We start from the raw sequence: 18,020 nt of genomic DNA on the forward strand, positions 1-18,020 counted from the left end.
TTCACTCGTTATCCACTGAAAACCAAAACAGAGAGTAGACAGATGACTCAGTGTGCATGTGGTTCTTTCCGAAGTAATCAGAGAGTTCACCTAAGGTGATCATGGGAACAAGCTTCTGCAAAGACTGCTCGGAAGGACTTAAAATCTTCTGCTGACAATCTTGTTGGGTCCATCTTTTCTATACGAGAGAAGAACGCGACAGCCAAGGGTGTCAATGGATTAATGTTTGGGGATGTTTCCGCTGGAGACAGAGGATCGATATGAAGCACGGAGACTGAGAAGATGCCGACTGCCAGTCTACAGATGAACTCAGGCCTCGATTCATCCACTGAAACAGACCTAGAGGGCAGGGCTGAAATACATCCAGTATTAAGGATTCAGAACATCTTAAACTGCTACCCTGTTCATCTGATATGCAGGACTCTTGCACCTAAAGCACCAAGAGTCCATCTCAGTAAGCAGAAATGTGTGGACACATCTTTTAGACTATAAAACTGTGTTAGAAAAAAATTAAAATCAACCAAAAGCTCCACATCAAACTCTAAGTTTTGGAATTTTCCAGTTAAATTCTGAAGAGCAAGGATCGAGTACAGAACAGTGACAGAGCAACTGCCTGGCATGCTCACGGTACTAAGAACAGTGACAAAGCAACTGCCTGGCATGCTCACGGTACTAAGAACAGTCACAGAGCAATTGCCTGGCATGCTCATGGTACTGAGCTCAACCCCAGTACTGGGGAGGGAAGGGCAGGACCAAAACAGATTTTTTTTTCTAACAAACAATACAAAAACACTGAGAAAAAGACTCAAGAAGCTAGGGTATAATTTAATGATGGAGCACTGGCTGAGAACTGTCAAGGCCTCAGGTTCTATGCCCAATGCTACACATGAATATACATACACAGGCCCACACACATACACACAGCACATATACACACATGAGCACACCTACACATATACACACAAAACACAACATAATCATATATACAAACATACATGTGCATACACTTACACACAAACACATATGTATGCACACATACACAAATATATATATATACCATATACACACAGGCACACGTAAACACACACACACATCACATATAAACACACAGGCTTACATACACACCACACACACGTGCACTCACGCAGACACACACACACACACAAATCAGATAGTTAACTGTAAGTTTTAAATTGCAATGATATGAAACATAGAATTTTTTCTATAATATCTATGTATTTAAATACACAAAGACTATAATGAGAACCCAGCATAGTGGCATACACCTAGCACCCAGGCGGTGAAGGTGAAAAGGTCAAGTGAGATCACGATCACAGTTAGTCAGTCTGCACTACATAAGACCCTGTGTCAAAAACAAAATCAAACAAACAAAAAATAGAATATAACGAATAAGTAACTATTCTAAAATATTTTCCAATGAACTACTCAATTATTCTTTTCTTTCTAAACTTTGTGATTGTCCAAGACTAAAAGAGAAATTACAAAAGACACACACACACACACACACAAAAATATGGCAGTACAGAGTATAAGCTTGCAATGTACAAGGCCCTAGGTACAGTCCTCAGGAGCACAGAAAAGAGTAGGTGGATGATTAATAAATAGATAGCTATGCATAGGTAGACAGACAGAGATACATAAATAGATAGAGAGAAAAAAATGAATCAGATGTTTATTCTGAAAGGAGGGAAGGGGAAAAATCAAAACACATTATCTTATAGATATGCTTTTCCTTTTAATTTTCAAGGCCTCTGGTGGAAACTAACCAGCTTTTGGTAAAGGCGCCGGGTGGACCAAGTCAGACGAGAATGCTGGCCCTCTTACAGGCTGCTCTTTGTGGTCCGCAAACTCTCCCCAAGTTGGCTGCAGCTGCAAAAGATTGGTTTAAATACATAAATAAAGTGTAGGCTCTTAGAGATGTCTTCTGAAGAACAGAGAATATGGAGTAATACTTTACCACAGTAGCACTTAGCGGCGATCCTGCAGGCGTGTTTGTGTATGTACTAGTCAGGGATAACTCCAAGTCCATGTGTGGAGGGTCTCCAAGGGGTGGAAGAGAAGACAGACTGTGAGACATGTCCATGTCGGCCATGGAGAAGAAAACTTCTTCTTCTAGAGAGAATTAGGCTTCATCACATGATATATTCCACCAATGTACTCCAAGTAGTTTAGCCACACTAACAGACACAGCTCTGTGTGGTGTGCTGAGCACGGTCGTCAGCAGCACAGTAAACATACAACTGCACAGTCAGCAAAGGTCAAGTCTCCCTGAGTCTTTTGTGGGTTTATATGACATGCAGCAATACAGCAAATTTTTAGTTGTCATATGGCAAGTTACAAGTTAAAATTCAGATTTTTAAATAGCACAAGCTCACACAGGGCCCTAAGTTTCATCTCCAGCACCAAGCTGCAAAAGATAAAATTGTGTAACTATTTGCAATCTCTGGTTTCTTACGGACACAGCTATTTCCCAGATGGGAAAGAAGGACCAGAGACATTTAGAATTCTATTGACAAATCAATGTCTTCTCTCTAATGATTGTCTGACCTCACATAAATCAAGTTTGTTATGTCTCAAAGTTCTTAAGTAGGCTTTAATTTTTTTTTACTTGGTTCACATTTCACCAGACTCTTACTATTTACACTAGTGCTCATACAGTCCAAAAATCCCTATAATGAATAGTGGGTAATTATTACACCAACAAGATGGAAAGGTTATCAACGCTTCCTACTTAGGACTGTACACTGCATACAATTATATAATGAGTTATTCCCAACCTACTTATGTGTCGCTGTACATTTTTACAAACTGACTTTCCTTAGGGAAAAACACCATTGCTTAGGCCAACTATACACTTGAGAAACGGTAGTGCTGGTGCATCACTGTATTGCTGGTGAGCCAACAGAACAGAACCAAATGCCCCATGTAGGGTTTCTGTTCCCCACTGCTAAATGTTTGTTCCACCAATGAAATAACATAGGTCTAGTGTTGACTGCAGAAACTGCTTACCACGGCTAGAAGGTGTACGAGCTGTCTCTGTTTCATAGAAGCTTTTCTCTGAAGATACACCCATAGACAGAGAATCTTTCCTCAGATAGTACCGGTTTAATTCCATCTGAATTCGATATTCATCTTCTTGTTGCATGGGTCGATTTTTCCTATCTTTATTAGCTAACCCAATTTTGCTAGAATTTTCTACAAGTATATAAAAAGAAACAAAAATTTAATTTGTAGTTAGTTATTTAAGCACTTCTTTCCAAAACCCCACTTATCCAATAGCAAAGCCAGTTACATCAAGCAGGGGCCTAAGAAACATAAGCAAGTAGCCAACAATCTAAACTCTTAACTCTAGAAGATATAAGTACTTAAAATAATGTGTGTGAGTTATTGTATACAAAAATTACATTTTTACTGTATGGGTTCTTTTGTTTGTTTGGTTTAATTTTTTGAGGCAGAGTTTTTCTGTATAGCCCTGGCTGACTTACAACTCTCTCTGTAGACCAGGCTGGCTTTGAATCACAGAGATCTGCTTGCTTCTGAAGCATGAGCCATCAACTGCCTAGCTCAGAACAATTTTTCAAATGAATGTGATCAAATAACCTGAATGCAAATGTACAGCATGATAACAATAAAGTAATTAGCATATCTACTTAAAATGTACCTTAAATGCCATATACTCCAAAATAATATATTTTCATCAGTCTATGTTTTATATTTTCACCTAGCAGTTTCAAGAATTAGAGGAAATAATTATAACAGTCATACTTGCCTGGTCCAGCAATAGCTGCTAACATATCCAAAAGCAGATGTACCTGCCTTGGTGACAGGAATAGATGAATGGAATCTATCTGTCCATCAACATCCAACTTAAAGACATAAGAACAGTTGAGAGTAAGTACTTTACAAGCTCATCACCAGGAATTAGGTAGATGTTAGGGTACTAAGGTAAGGATCACCCTTGGTGTTGGGCAGCTTCACCTAATTCACACAATCTCAGCTAAAGGGCATATAGACCAGCAACCATGTCTGCAAGAGGGAAAGCCCTGAGAAATTCCATGTCAGCAAGTCCAGCATCATGCTGTCTCTAAGTCTTCTGGAGACTGTAAACACAGCAACAAGATGGTATTCATCACCCTTCAGAACAACCAAATCCTTAGAACCAATGGAGTCAGCACCTGTGAGACTGGGTCAGCCACACTGGAACTCTACAGCATGCTTCTCAAGAGCCTACTGTGCAGCTGCACGGACACTACTTTCTCCTGCACAGGAAGCTAGAAGCCACAATCGAAACCCAGGCAGAAATCAGCACTAATGAATGCTTTCTTTCTTGTTCTCTGTGCACACTTTCCCCTCATGTCTTACTTGGTGTGGTGAGCACCAAGCCATCACCCAGCCCCTATTCTCTACTTATTACTGTTTCTGTTTTACAGACAAGGACACAGACCCACAAAGCAAAGTTAACATAGCTCTGCAGCCAGATCTGAACCTAGGCAGACACAAATGCAAAGCCTTACTGCTTCTATGACATGGCTCTCCTGTTGTGCCTACAGACAGTGTTTTATGGGGTTCCTTACAGACTGGTGATACCCAGGCCATATCCAGAATGGGGAAATGTGTTTCTGTTACTGGACAAGTTTATTTCTTGTACTGAAACCACAATCTCTGGTTTTCATTGGGATGGAAAATCGGGAGTTTCATTTCTAATTGTCATAAAGATGTTTCATTGTGGGTACATTCTGAATTTGGAATACAAAAAACAAATTACTCACTGGTATCTTTTGAAAATATAAAACACTGAAAATAACAACAAAGCCAAAGCAGTTCCCTGCTACTGTATAATACTTTCCCCAAAAATCCACTAAAATTGAATGTGTGATATAAAACAGCCTCCAGAGGCACTATCTCCGAACTCATAGCTGAAAGACTCAGGTTTAAGGAATGCTGGGAAAGACTAAAGCTCTAACCTCATGCTGCCCTGTTACATCTACTCTAAGCTCTGTGCTGCCCACTATTGATCTCTAGAACTTAATTTTTCCATATAATATTCATTTACATTAAACAAAATATACACGTTAGTATACAAAAACATTAATGTACAGGCAAGGATGATAGTATCTCCAAATATTCAATACTGGCTGGAACTGGACTATAATACCACCATACAATACTACCACTACTCTGTCCCTTAGTATGTAGAACTCAAAAATCAACATACAGAATAGTTACACATATCAAAATACAGTGTGCAAAACTTTACATCTGCATGGAAATCAGAGCTTATGGATGTAGACCATATCCAGGCAAACAGAACCATGAAAGCTTTGCTCATGGGTCTTACTTCTTTAAGAAATGTACTCCCCAAAGACATACAAGCGATGGTTTCCCAAGGCTGTTGCCACAGCAGGGCAGTCCCTGCAGTATTTACAGCTACCTACACTATCTGCTCCATTAGCAACCTCCTCAGAAGCCAGCAGAGGGAAGACCTGGTCAAGGACTTCTTAACCTGAGAGCAGTTCACAAAAAGGAAAGCAGGAAATCTGGGCCAGAACACTGAGAGTGAAGATAGTAGATACTTAGTCACAGGACAACCCACAGCACAATCACTATGCCCCTGTGTAGATTAAATAAATACCTGTAGTTTTGCAGAGACAACACAACAATACTGACCTTGGCTCCTGGAAGCACTTCATTCTGTTTCAAAGTGAGACTCAATTCCAGTCTGCCCACTAGACCTCCAATCTGCACTGGATCCGAGGGTGCTATCTCTGGTAAAGTTCTAGTTAATTGTGGGTGTGGCTCATAAACAATTTTGGGGTTCCAGCTAGGTGACAGCTTTGGCTCAGTTTCCTACAATAATGTAATAAAAATAAAGTAACTATTTTAGCACAAATAAGTCCGGGTGTATATAAATGTCACCTTGGATTTGACATGAGAACTGCATCATCACACTGGACATACCATTATCTATGGCTAAAATGGAGCATTACTGTGTTAGTACAGCACCTTGGAAATAAAAACAAGTCATTGAAAAAGACTTTATAAGACTAGTGCAGAGCCAGCAAGATGATCCAGTGGGTAAAGGCATTTGCCCCAAACCTGGAGACCTAAATCCAATCCCACAATGTACATAAAAATGGAAGAACTGACTCTACAAAGTTGTCCTCCGATCCCCACACATATGCCCCCAAATGCAATACACACAAGTTTGTATGTGTATCGGTTCTCATGTACATCGTACATATACAGTATCTGTTCAAATAATATACAATGTATAAACCAAATCAATATCGAAGTAAGGTCTATAATCCCAGCATTCAGGAGGTTGAGATAAGAGATTACTAGTTTGAGGTCAACCTGAGCCACACATTGACAAAGTGAGAGACTCTGCCTCAAAAAAATAAATAATTTTTTTAAAAAAGAAAAAGATCTGACTTGAATATAAAAGGCAAATTATAGAAAGATTCTGTGCTTGGAATTAAGGGCTCTTAATAATAGAAAACACTAAGTCAGAGTCCATGATAATGTTCACTAACAGAGCCTTTAAGCCATGGAAGGTAGCACAGCTTTTTAATGTGAAAGGACGAGGCACTGCATGAGCCATGTTTCCAGTTGCTGTGACAAAATACCTGGCAAGAAGCAACTTAAGGAAGAGGGGTTTCTTCTAGCTCCTAGGTGTAGGCACACATTCCACCAGGGTGTGAAAAGCAAAGTGGTCAAAGGCCAGCTGCTCCCATGGCACCCACAGTTAGAAAGCAAGCTACAGCCAGGTGGTGGTGGTGGTGGTACACCTTTAATCCCAGCACTCGGGAAGCAGAGGTAGGCAGATCTCTGAGTTTGAGGCCAGCCTGGTCTACAAAAGTTAGTGCCAGGACAGGCTCCAAGGCTACACAGAGAAACCCTGTCTTGAAAAACGACAGAGAGAGAGAGAGAGAGAGAGAGAGAGAGAGAGAGAGAGAGAGAGAGAGAGACCCCCACATTTAGGGAAGGCCTGACCACCTATTCTAGAGGATCCTCACAGGCATGCCCAGAGGCTTGACCACTAGGATTGGCTCCCTCATTTTACCTACAGATATGTAGGAAACATTTCTCCATTAACTAATGAGCAGCATTCTTGGAGGGAGGAGCTGCCAGCCAGGGCTGACCCCATGGCCCTTCCATTGCACATTGTAGGTCAACTTGATTCCAATGGCAGGCAGCAGCAAGTCTAGCAGGATGGCCAGAGATTCAGGGGTTCAAAGCTGGTATCAGCTACATTAGCTAAATATCTAAATTAACAAGATTTGCTAAACCAGATGGAGACTCACTAATGAATGTGTATTTGGGAAAACTTAACAGTCCCCTGGTTCTTTACTCTTAGAGACTCACTAGTAGACCAGGCTGCCCCTCCTATCTTAACCTCTCAAATGCTGTACTCCCATACCTGAATGAAACTTCTAAAAAACTGTGACCATGTTTTTGATTGTTTTGTTGAATTGGTTTTTGGTTTGATTATTTTGAGACAGTCTCGTGTCTACATACACCCAGTTGGCCTTGAACTCACTATCTGAGGTTGCCCTTGAATCTCTTGACTCTCCTGACTCTTACTGAGCAACACCTCCACCACTATCTGGGGGATTGTTCCATTTTTCTTACCACTGGTGCAGTTGAACACACGGGGGAAGATTTTGCTGAAGCAGAAAATTCATCCCAGAAGAGAGACACTCCAGAGAGCTGCAGCAGTTTGTGAGCAAACGCTGTGGGCTGATGCACATTGACTCCTGAGGACTCATCGGCAGTCTCATCACAGTACACGGTTCTGAAAGGTACAAAAGGGCATTTGTAAGGAATTCCTGGGACACGTACTTTCAATGAGATGAGTTCAAAGCCAGTTTGATCTACAGAGCTAGTCAAATGTCTGGTGTAGTGTCCCGAGTCCTGTGCGGGCACACTTAGCTACACACTGTTCTTCTGTAGTTCTTTTCAAGTGTTCATTGGATTGTAAAGGAACAAGAAATTCCTGGTCCTCGTGAAAATGGGTTTAAATCAAAAAGTCCCCTGGATCCAGTGGTTCAGAATTATCAGATACCTTGATTTCAGTTCTTTTTGCTGAGATTAAGTCATGAAGTTTGTAGCTAAAGAGCAGGAAAGAATGGGTGCTATTAGGTCCTTCAGCTCGGGTTATGCCTATTTCATTGTTTGGAGAGGCTTGCTTATCAGGGAGATGCTAATGAATAAATGGATTGCGTCATGGCAAAAAAAAAAAAAAAGACAGTGCTTTTAAGTTAAAGTGAAATGTCAGTGCTAGCACCCCTACAACTATGCCTATGAGAATGCTTGCAGCCCAGCACAGAGAAGGTAGAGGCAGGAGAACCAGGATCAAGGGCAGTCTGAGCTACATGAGATTCTGTCTCAAAAGAATTTTGCTTGGTTGGTTGGTTTTGTTTTTCAAGACAGCATTTTTCGGTGTAACCCTGGCAATCATGGGACGTCTATGTATACCAGGATGGTCTTGAACTCAAAGAGATCCATCTGCCTGACTGTCCCTGTGCTGAGATTAAAGGTGTACCCTACTACCACCTGGCAAAAGAATTATATTTAATTGGGAAGGAAAGGGGGGATTAGAGGGAGTGGGAACAGATAGGAGAAAATAACTCGTGTATGTGTGTTAAAATACATTATTTGTGTGAAAATATAATAAAACTCACTTTTATAAAACATTTTCATGTCTATAACATATGTCAGAATCACTGCACTAAATATTTAAATAAGTAAAATAAAATGTTCACAAAGAGAGAGACCTAAAATCTAAGAAGGATAACTTTAAAGGGCTCTTAAAGTTCAGGGGAAAAAATAATAACTTCCTAAAGTTAACCCAAGGGGAACAATCCTTATCTCCCTCACAAAACTGAGTACTGCTTTGTAACCCAGGCTGTCTCTAACTCCCAACCCTTTCCTACCTCCTCTTCCCAAGTGCTAGGATTACAAGCATAGAGTCATAGCAAAACCCCATTTGTCTCCGATGACTTTGTCTTGAAATCTTTTGTTAGCAACCTCCAGTTTAATGAGATAAATAACAAGGCTCTAGTTGGATATTATTGTTTCATTATATATCACCTAAAGTAATGCACTCTACCTCAAAAGATCTGTAACAATTATTTTACTTTTAAGTGTATCTTTGTTAAAGATTACAACTGCAAAAATAACTGTACAAACCTTGAAAAAGGCCCAATTAGATGCACACATAATGGGTCTTTGGTATTCACTGTATATTTTTAAATGTATTTATGGGTATGTGTATCTGTATGAGTATACACCATGTGTATGCAGGTACCCAGGGAGAACAGAAGAGGGCATTGGATCTCACTGAATTAAACTTGTAGGTCATTGTGAGCCACTCTACATAAGTGCTGGGAACTGAACTCAGGTCCTCTGGAAGAACAGGAAATGCTTTTAACCACTGAGCCATGTCTCCAGCTCCCCTCAAAGAACATTTCTGTTGGGAGATAATATAACATGGCCATGGATGAGCAGTAACTACCTCAAATCAATACTGTGTCAGAACTCTAGAGAATATACATTAAAAATAAAAGCAACATGTCCGACTTAAGCAAATTATCATTAGATATTTAACCTTAAAATAACCCTCACAAAGTCCTCAAAAGAAACACCACCATCATCCTTTTTCAATAAAGAAGTATGCAAGCCAAGCACCATAAAGTTAAGTCTTTCAGATTAAGAATTAATTAATGCACTTAAACATTACACTGTGCACATGGGAATAGTGGACACTCTGTAAAAGAACCTCAACATAGTGGCACTCAAGTTAACTAAGAAAATTGCTTATTAGACAAGCTCAACATAACACTGGATATGATCACATGCTAAACGATGCTTACAGGCTCTGTAATGGGATGAGAGGATAATTCACTCTGAAATTGTGCAATACATTAATTTAGCATCACCTCTGGTCTCTCGTAGTGTCCCAAAGTGTAATGTCAGAAACAGTTTCCAGACAAAAGAATCTTACCTCTCTACTCGGATCTCAAGTGCAGCTCCAGTTTTGGAATTTTCTGGCACATGTTCAATTCTTAACACAGTGTCTATAAAAGTAACTTTCACTCTTCTTAGCACTAGAGCAAATGAGCAATCAATCGTCAATGAAAAACCACGAGTACACCAAATAAAAACCCGACCTCCACCTCGCCCCCTCCTCCAGGCTGCTGGGGACCAAGCAAAGGCCTCCTCCATGCTGGGCAAGTGCTTCTTCCCCATCACTGCTGCCTCCCATCCACTCTGGTAAGAAAATTAAAAAGGCAGATTTCTTTCCTTTTGAATGCCCGGAAACTGAATTTTGTAAAACACAACTGTACCCAAAGCATATCACCAAGCCACATCACAACAGAAACTTGGGATAATGTAGATTTGTAGCCTGCCGGATCCTTCCATGGGCTACAACTAAAACAAGGAAAAACTGAGCGGAATGTTTAAAACAGCCTGGATCCTGAAGTACTGAAGTGATAACAGTAATTCTTTTAAAATCACTGCAATGGAATGGTCTCGGGCCCCAGACCACTACAGAAAGCTTGGGCTGTGAAGGTCTACATGATGCAAACCTGTTTCAATGGTTTCGGCAAACTTTTCCAGTCCTTCGAAAGGCTGGGATGCTTCTCCTTGCTCATCTGTCAGTTTCTGGCTAAGACACTCCTTTGCCAGCTGCATACTGCTGGTCATGAAGCTTGACCAGTACATAGGCTCAGACCCAGTCGCTGCAGAAAGTACAATAAACCTAAATAATTTCTCTTATGTTAATGGCATTTCTTAAAGTATTATATTTATGGTAGATTTTTCAACGCTATGATGTTACCTGTGAGAAATTATACTAGACATTTAAAAACCACCTTACAATAACAGAACAACAATAAAAATACAGGATAAAAAGCCTTGCAAAGTTGGGCAGTGGTGGTGCATGCCTTTAATCCCAGCACTCAGGAGGCAGGGGCAGGCAGATCTTTGTGAGTTCGAGGCCAGCCTGGTCTACAAGAGCTAGTTCCAGGACAGGCTCTGAAGCTACACAGAGAAACCCTGTCTCGAATAAAAAAAAATAAAAAATAAAAAAAAAATAAACAAAAAGCCCTACATCATATTCTTATTTCAAGTTTTATTTTATCAAATTTTAATCATACATTCATTCAACAAATTCTAGCAGGCATATTTACTCGTACATGGCACCATGCTGGACATATGGAGCAAGAGCTGGCAAATGCCCTCTGTAAAGGGCTCAGGCAGTGGACAGTTAGGCTTTGTGAGCAATGTGCTGTGTTGAGCAAAGCTCTCAGAGTGCCAAAGCAGCTATAGAGTAAACAAACAGCATGGGGATGTTTCAGTAAAATTTGACTTAATGAAAAGAGGTGGTAGACTAATTTAGCCTGAGAGCTGAGGTCTGCTGACCAACTACAGAGATAGAAAAATTATGAGCTATGTACTTAAGACAGTTTACCACACATTAGAAAAAAAAGATGACTGTCAAGGATGAATACAGAGGTCTCACCAGGAACTCCAGCATCAGCAGATGACAACAGCTGCAGAACCGGTACAAATGCGGGTGGAATTAAAGGGAGTCCTCATAGGACTAAACACAAGGGCCCTAAGAACCCTTCCCAGACCTCTCCTGCTGAGGAAATCCATACTTCCATACACTGCTCAAAACAAATTGACATATTACTACAATTACTGCCTTCCAAAATGGAACTTAAAGGCCATTTTAATAGGCTGTTTTAAAGAGAAAAGTATTTCAAAGCTCAACTTCCAAAGGGAGTATTTATTCACCATGGTTAAAAGATAGAATCAGAGCCAGGACTGGTGGCACAGGCCTTTAACCCCAGCACTAGGGAGGCAGAGACAGGAGGGTTTCTGTGAGTACCAGGATAGCCAGACCTATATAGTGAGATCCTTCCTCAAAAAAAAAAAAAAAACCCTAATAATAATGATGATGATCAAATAATTTTTGTTGTCACTTGGGTTTTGTTTGAGATAGAATCTTACTATGTACCCAGGCTGACCTGAAACTTGCATCATCCTTCCTGAACCTCAGCTTGAGAGATGAGATCACTGGTATGTGCTACTGTACCCAGCTAGATGCAATGTTCTTATAAAGTAAATTATCTAGGAGCTAGGATGATAGTTCAGTCAGTAAAGTTCTTGCTTTGCAAGCATGAGGGCCTAAGTCTGTGCATTTAAAAAAAATTAATATGGTGATCCTGGAGCCAAGGAAGAGTGACAAGCAGATCCCTGGGACTCTCTGGCCCACCAGCCTTGCCTATGTAAGTCCAGAGTAACAGAACCTGTCTCAAAAACATAAGGTACACAAAAACAATAGCAGAGGATGTCCTCTGGCTTTAAAATTCATGCACACAAACACAAATATCAGATTGTTTCCAGGTGTGGTGAAATACTGCTACAATTTCAACACTCAAGAGGCTGAGGCAGGAAGATCATGGGCTCCAATCATGGACAGCCTGGCTGCATAGTGAAACTTCCCAAAAATAAATGAATTAATGAATAAAATATTTAGAGCATTTCTACTTTCAAAATAGATCACTATAGCTCTATAAATTATCATTTAAACTTGTTTTCCAGGAAACATTTGGATACATTCATACATGGCATTACCTAGATGACCATGTCTATCCATTTCTCTGAGTTACACTACAATTGAGAAGCACATCCCTTATCCAGACCCACCTTACATAACTGTCATCATTATGGATGTGGTGAAAGTTTTTTTGTTGACAGTGGTAGATTTTTAGAGATTTTTGTTGGTTTGTTTTGGTTTGGTTTTTTTGGTTTTTCAAAGCAAAAAAACAGGGTTTGACTGTGGAGCCCTGGCTATACTAGAACTAACTCTGTAGACCAGGCTGGCCTTGAATTCAGAGAGATCCACGTGCCGCTGCCTCCCAAGTGCTGGGATAAAAGGCTTGCACCACCACCAGTGCCCTGCTAATGTGGTGAGTTTTAAATTTAGTGTTATAATCATTCACTGTCATTATTCTTCAACACTACACCGATGAAAGTCCCTTCAAGTTCAGTCCTGGAGGCTGGAGAGGTCAGCAGTGAAGAAAGAGCCTGTACTACTCTTACCTGAGTTTGGTTCCCAGCACCCACACCAGGCAGCTCACAACTACGTGCAACTCTAGTTCCAGGGGATCCAATGCTTCTGACCCTCAGGAAAATACACTCGTGTGCATACATACCTAATCCCACTCCCTACATATACATAATTTAAAATAACAAAAACTTAAATTTAAAAAAGTCTAATCTTATGCCCTTCCAACATTTCTCCATGAATCATTGAACAGTCTTCCTCATTTGAAAACACAATATTTTTTAATCTTCAAAATAGAAGTCACTTCAGATAATTGGAAATAATCACATATTACCTATACATTAGTGTTCTGGAGTGTGAATAAGGAGGGAACGTTCTAAAGGTATACTTACATGCATCTTTCAAAGTACTAAATCCTCTTATTTAATCAAATGAACATCTCACAAATCCAGTTCAAAGTCATAAATCCAACGCTCAATTTTTACAATTGGGCTGACTTCTCAACCTTCATAGGGTGGAGATTGAATAAGCAGAACAGGCACATGAACACACCTACCTACACGAGGTCTAGGTCGGAAGACCATCTCTAGTCCTCTCACTTCCAGTGCACAATTGTCCTGCAGCAAGGAGCCCCATGGAACCGACAGGGAAATTGACTGAATGAATCCTTCAGTGACTTCTAAAGGTGCGTCTGCTGACTCCAGGATTTCATTAAGACACTAGAGAGAAAAACCAAGTTCATTTTGAGATCACATGTGATTTAAAACACAGAATGCCAACTTTTCCAGCGATGTGAATATGCCCACAAATGTGCTGAGCACTGGAGATTTAAGAAAGCCACAGCTGGAAAAAGGCTCAGCAGCTAAGAGCACTGGCTGCTTTTCCAGAGGACCAAGGTTGGTTTCTGGGACCCACCGGGTAGCTCACAACCCTCTGTAGCCCCAGTTCCAAGGGATCCAACATTCTTCTGGCCTCCACAGACACACCTTCTGATAGCACACAGAAAGGCCATAGAAGGCAAAACATTTGCTCTTTGCCTGCTAGTCCTCCCACACACTGACAAGTCCATTCCTTCACTCTGCGAGTACAACAGAGTCTGAGTTTTCAGGATCCCAGTGTACACTGAAGACTGTCCAGCTTCGTGAACTGAACAACTGTTGGATTCTCTGACTTTCCTTTGGTAGAGAGCCATTGTTTGACTAGTTAGAGCACAGCCTGTAAGCCACTCTAAACTCCCCTTTCTGTATACATATACATTCAATCAGTCCTGTTCCTCTAGAGTCCTGACTAATAGAAAAAGCTTGCCTCAGGAGGTCTGTCTGAACCCTAAAGATTTTCCAAGGATTTATACACAAGGATTTTTTTTAAGTTTCTTAAGACAGGGTTTCTCTGTGTAACAGAGATGTCCTAGAATTCTCGTAGACCAGGCTGGCCTCAAATTTAGAGATCTACCTGCCTCAGCCCCCCAAGTGCTAGGATTAAAGGTAGCAAGGATTTTTTATTACAATTTTAAACTAATAAATTTACATGTATTTGTTGTTTATTATTTAGTGGGGGAGTATTTGCACATACGTGTATGAAATATCTGTGTTGTGTTCTCACTGGTGAACACACAGATGCATGTGCTCACTGTGTGTGCACATATAAGGTCAGAGGTCAATGTCGGGTATCCTCCTATCCTCCACAGCCACTCCCCACCTTTCCAAACAAGGTCTCTCACTAGATCTAGAACTTGGTGATTGTGCTAGGCTAGCTCCACAGGGGCGTCATTGTACCTAGCTTCCTACAAGGTGCTGCACATTCAAACTCCAGTCCTCATGCCTTCAGGGAGAACACTTTATCAACTGAGCTTCCCAGACCCCAGCCCTCAACTCTTACATCCTCATCCCATCCTAGCCCCGAGGACTGCTGCCCTACTTTTTCAAAGTCTAACTTCCCATGGCTTCTCTGACATGCCATCATCTTTCCAATCCATTACCACTTAAAATATGCGCACGTAAATGTCATTTTATGCCTGTTTCCCCACCCACTCTCCACACTGCACGCATTCTCTGCGCACCACTCATACTGACAGCTCCCAACACTTATCAATGCCAATCCTCTAATCCCTCAACCTGTCATACAGCCCCTCAAGTCCCCTTCCTCCTCCTCCTCCTCCGCTTCTTCTCTTCTATTAGGCTGGTGTAAAACAAACTGCAAGGGCCAGAAGGTAAAGCCTGACAATTTGAGTTTAATCCCAGGACAAGGCGAGAACTCACTACCACAAATTGTCCCCTGACCTCCACATGTATGCCACAGCATCTGGTAGGAGAGAGCCAACTTTTCCTGACTGCCACATGTATAATGTGACATGCACAAGCCAACTGCATACACATGCATACAAAAATAAGTACTTTTTACAATCTCTGCTTCAGGATTTGAAGGACTCTTATAGAGCATCATCTGCACCCTGCTGGATTTGAAGAGGAGGAGATTTCTCATCGGCTGGAGAGAGGCAGGTGAGGCAAACTCCAGAGCCAGTATGTTCAACTTTTGAAAACACTGATTGTACAAGGTCCAGTCAGATGTTGTTGGAGAACTGAGTACTTTCTGTTGACCAATGCCAGTTGTACGCACTGCATTTTGGGGTGTTTCTCATGGGTTTAGTGAGCACACTCATCAGATGTAAGGGCTTTGCCAGGACACAGAACCCAGACAACAAACAGTGACCATGACATTTTTTGGTGCAAGTTCGACTTTGGAAAGTGCTATGGGGCATCTTCTTTCCCAGCCTCTGACGTGGCATCACTGGCTGTCACACACAATGCACTTTTCATGGCACATCACAACCCAATGGAGACCTGGTGCGTTGTGAAGAACAAAAGAGGAGAACCGTACTATGGCAAGCCCATAATACTATACAACAAAAGGACAGGTGACTGACCACTAAACAACTTCACAAAAAAATATAATATTGAACCAAACTGTAAAAAAAAAAAAAGAAAAAGAGAAAAATAATAAAAATAAAAAATATAATATTGTGAAGAACCCATTTTACAGAGTTGCGGGAACACTTGTCTTTTGGATAAGTCACTGTCAGTTCCATAGAAATCTTGTGGAATCATGACATTTCTCCCTTCTATAGTATCCCAGTAGTGTACAGACCTGACTTTTCCTGTAGGGAAAACCCCGCACGCAAACCATGAAGACTTGGTATGAAAGCATTCACTCAGTCAAACCTTTGTTCTCAACATAAAACTAGTCCCGCACAGCTTTCTTTACTGACATTACTCATTGATTAGAAAGGAGCCTGAAGCAGGAGGCATTGAATAGACAAACAGTATGTCTACTCTAACAGCAGACTCAGGAAGGTGTAATCTACTGGTCTTCTGCTTAACCTAACAAATTGCTAATATTCTGTATTTACCCTTCACCTTGGTTTCAGTAAACATAAGATCATAGTCCAGGAAATTAACTGTCTATACAGGGAAAAGGCCTGAGTCGCTAAAACTAGCTTCAGAGAGAAAAAAATCTCACTTGGGCACCCTGCTAAAGTCAAAAGCAAATTGCAAAAATCCAAAACTATAATTACTTTTATGGCAAGCTAATAACCTTTTCTATCTCACCAGCAACCATTGCCTCTAATAGCTGTCCAGTAAGAGTCTTCCTGCTATTATGTTTGACATTTTTCATATTAAAAATGGCTTCAAATCTTTTGATAGGTTTAAGTCATTTTAAAAAGTTTTTGAATACCTGACCCCGAAAATGAAATCCTCCATATAAAATAGAAAAGATAAGCTCAGAAATGCTTGTTTCTGTATTAAGTATTTCCATAATTTAAATTCAAAACCTGGGTGTCCAATTTCCATCTTCGGACAAGCTGGGTCTAAGGATGATGCTTCATACCTCACATTTTTATTCCCTGGACTTTTCTAGCAAGAATGTGAGTTTTGTCATTTATATGAACAATTAAAAGACATCTAAGCATTTTCAATTGTGCAAAAGCCATGATAGCCTTTGCACTTTAGGGATCTGTCAACATCAGCAAACAATCTAAGAAACTAGATTCAATGGGATTCTCTTCTCTATATATACCAAATTTACTACCCCAATTTTGTAGCCACATTAACATCCTAAATATAGTGGTTTAAGGGCTGTATTACAATATTGAAGGATAATATCAAAAGAAAACAGGAGTTCTTACTAGAGTCAATAGTTCAAGAATTTACACTGGGCCCACTAAGCTACAGTACACTTTCTCTAAGTGTGAGATAAGTAAATAGCTTACATAGACTTCTCTGTACATTGAATGATAAGAAGCTGAAATTCACTCCTGTGCAATTCAAAGTTTATTGTAGCAGCAGGAGAACCTCCTCAAGCTGCTCAGTCACACTGACTTCAATGACATTCTCTTTGCTAGTCCTGTGAGACCTAATGGCGCTGGAGCTGACAGTGGAGCCACCTGAACCAGCTCTGAAGCGCCGCTTCTCTTTAAAGCCATCTGTTTTCAGTGTTCACCAGTGAGTTCCATGCATACAGTCAGAAAAAGGTTGTACTCTAGTCTCTACTGTAGCATTGGGCAAATAATTGCAAATTAGTGCTTCTTGAACCAAAGTCAATTTTTATTACACACACATACACCCATAAAATATAAGTACCAAAGTAATAAAAAGTTATTAAAGTGAAATTAAAAGGCTCCAGGGTAATAATAATTCATTGCTGTCTACCTTCCTAAACATACTGAGTTCTCATGAGAAAAAGATCAAGTCAGGCAAAAAAGATCCAGCTGGGTGAAAAGAATCAAGCTGGACATAGTGGACCACACCTTTAAGTCCAGCACTCAGGAGGCAGAAGCAGGTGGATATTTGAGATTTCGAGGCCACCCTGATCTACAAAGTGAGTTTCAGGACAGCAAGGGTTGTTAAACAGAAAAACCCGA

General features: G+C 40.6%; 1 protein-coding gene across 2 annotated transcripts in view; it reads right to left on the minus strand.

Moving 5' to 3' along the window:
* Positions 1-18,020, minus strand: part of Atg2b (autophagy related 2B) — a 79,897-nt gene that overhangs the window by 51,679 nt on the left and 10,198 nt on the right. Inside the window, exons 2-11 of one of the 2 annotated variants that reach the window (XM_005343521.3) lie at positions 13,659-13,821; positions 10,614-10,766; positions 10,028-10,130; positions 7,654-7,816; positions 5,689-5,868; positions 3,791-3,887; positions 3,031-3,216; positions 1,979-2,133; positions 1,788-1,890; positions 91-352 (exon numbers count right to left, since the gene is read on the minus strand). In XM_005343521.3, the coding sequence (XP_005343578.1) occupies positions 91-352; positions 1,788-1,890; positions 1,979-2,133; positions 3,031-3,216; positions 3,791-3,887; positions 5,689-5,868; positions 7,654-7,816; positions 10,028-10,130; positions 10,614-10,766; positions 13,659-13,821 (1,565 nt within the window). Of the gene's footprint in view, positions 1-90; positions 353-1,787; positions 1,891-1,978; positions 2,134-3,030; positions 3,217-3,790; positions 3,888-5,688; positions 5,869-7,653; positions 7,817-10,027; positions 10,131-10,613; positions 10,767-13,658; positions 13,822-18,020 lie in introns of those variants that run through there. The other variant, XM_026781005.1, reaches the window with a different exon arrangement.

Source organism: Microtus ochrogaster, chromosome 1 (genome assembly GCF_000317375.1).
Source record: "Microtus ochrogaster isolate Prairie Vole_2 chromosome 1, MicOch1.0, whole genome shotgun sequence".
Classification (NCBI taxonomy): Eukaryota; Metazoa; Chordata; class Mammalia; order Rodentia; family Cricetidae; genus Microtus; species Microtus ochrogaster.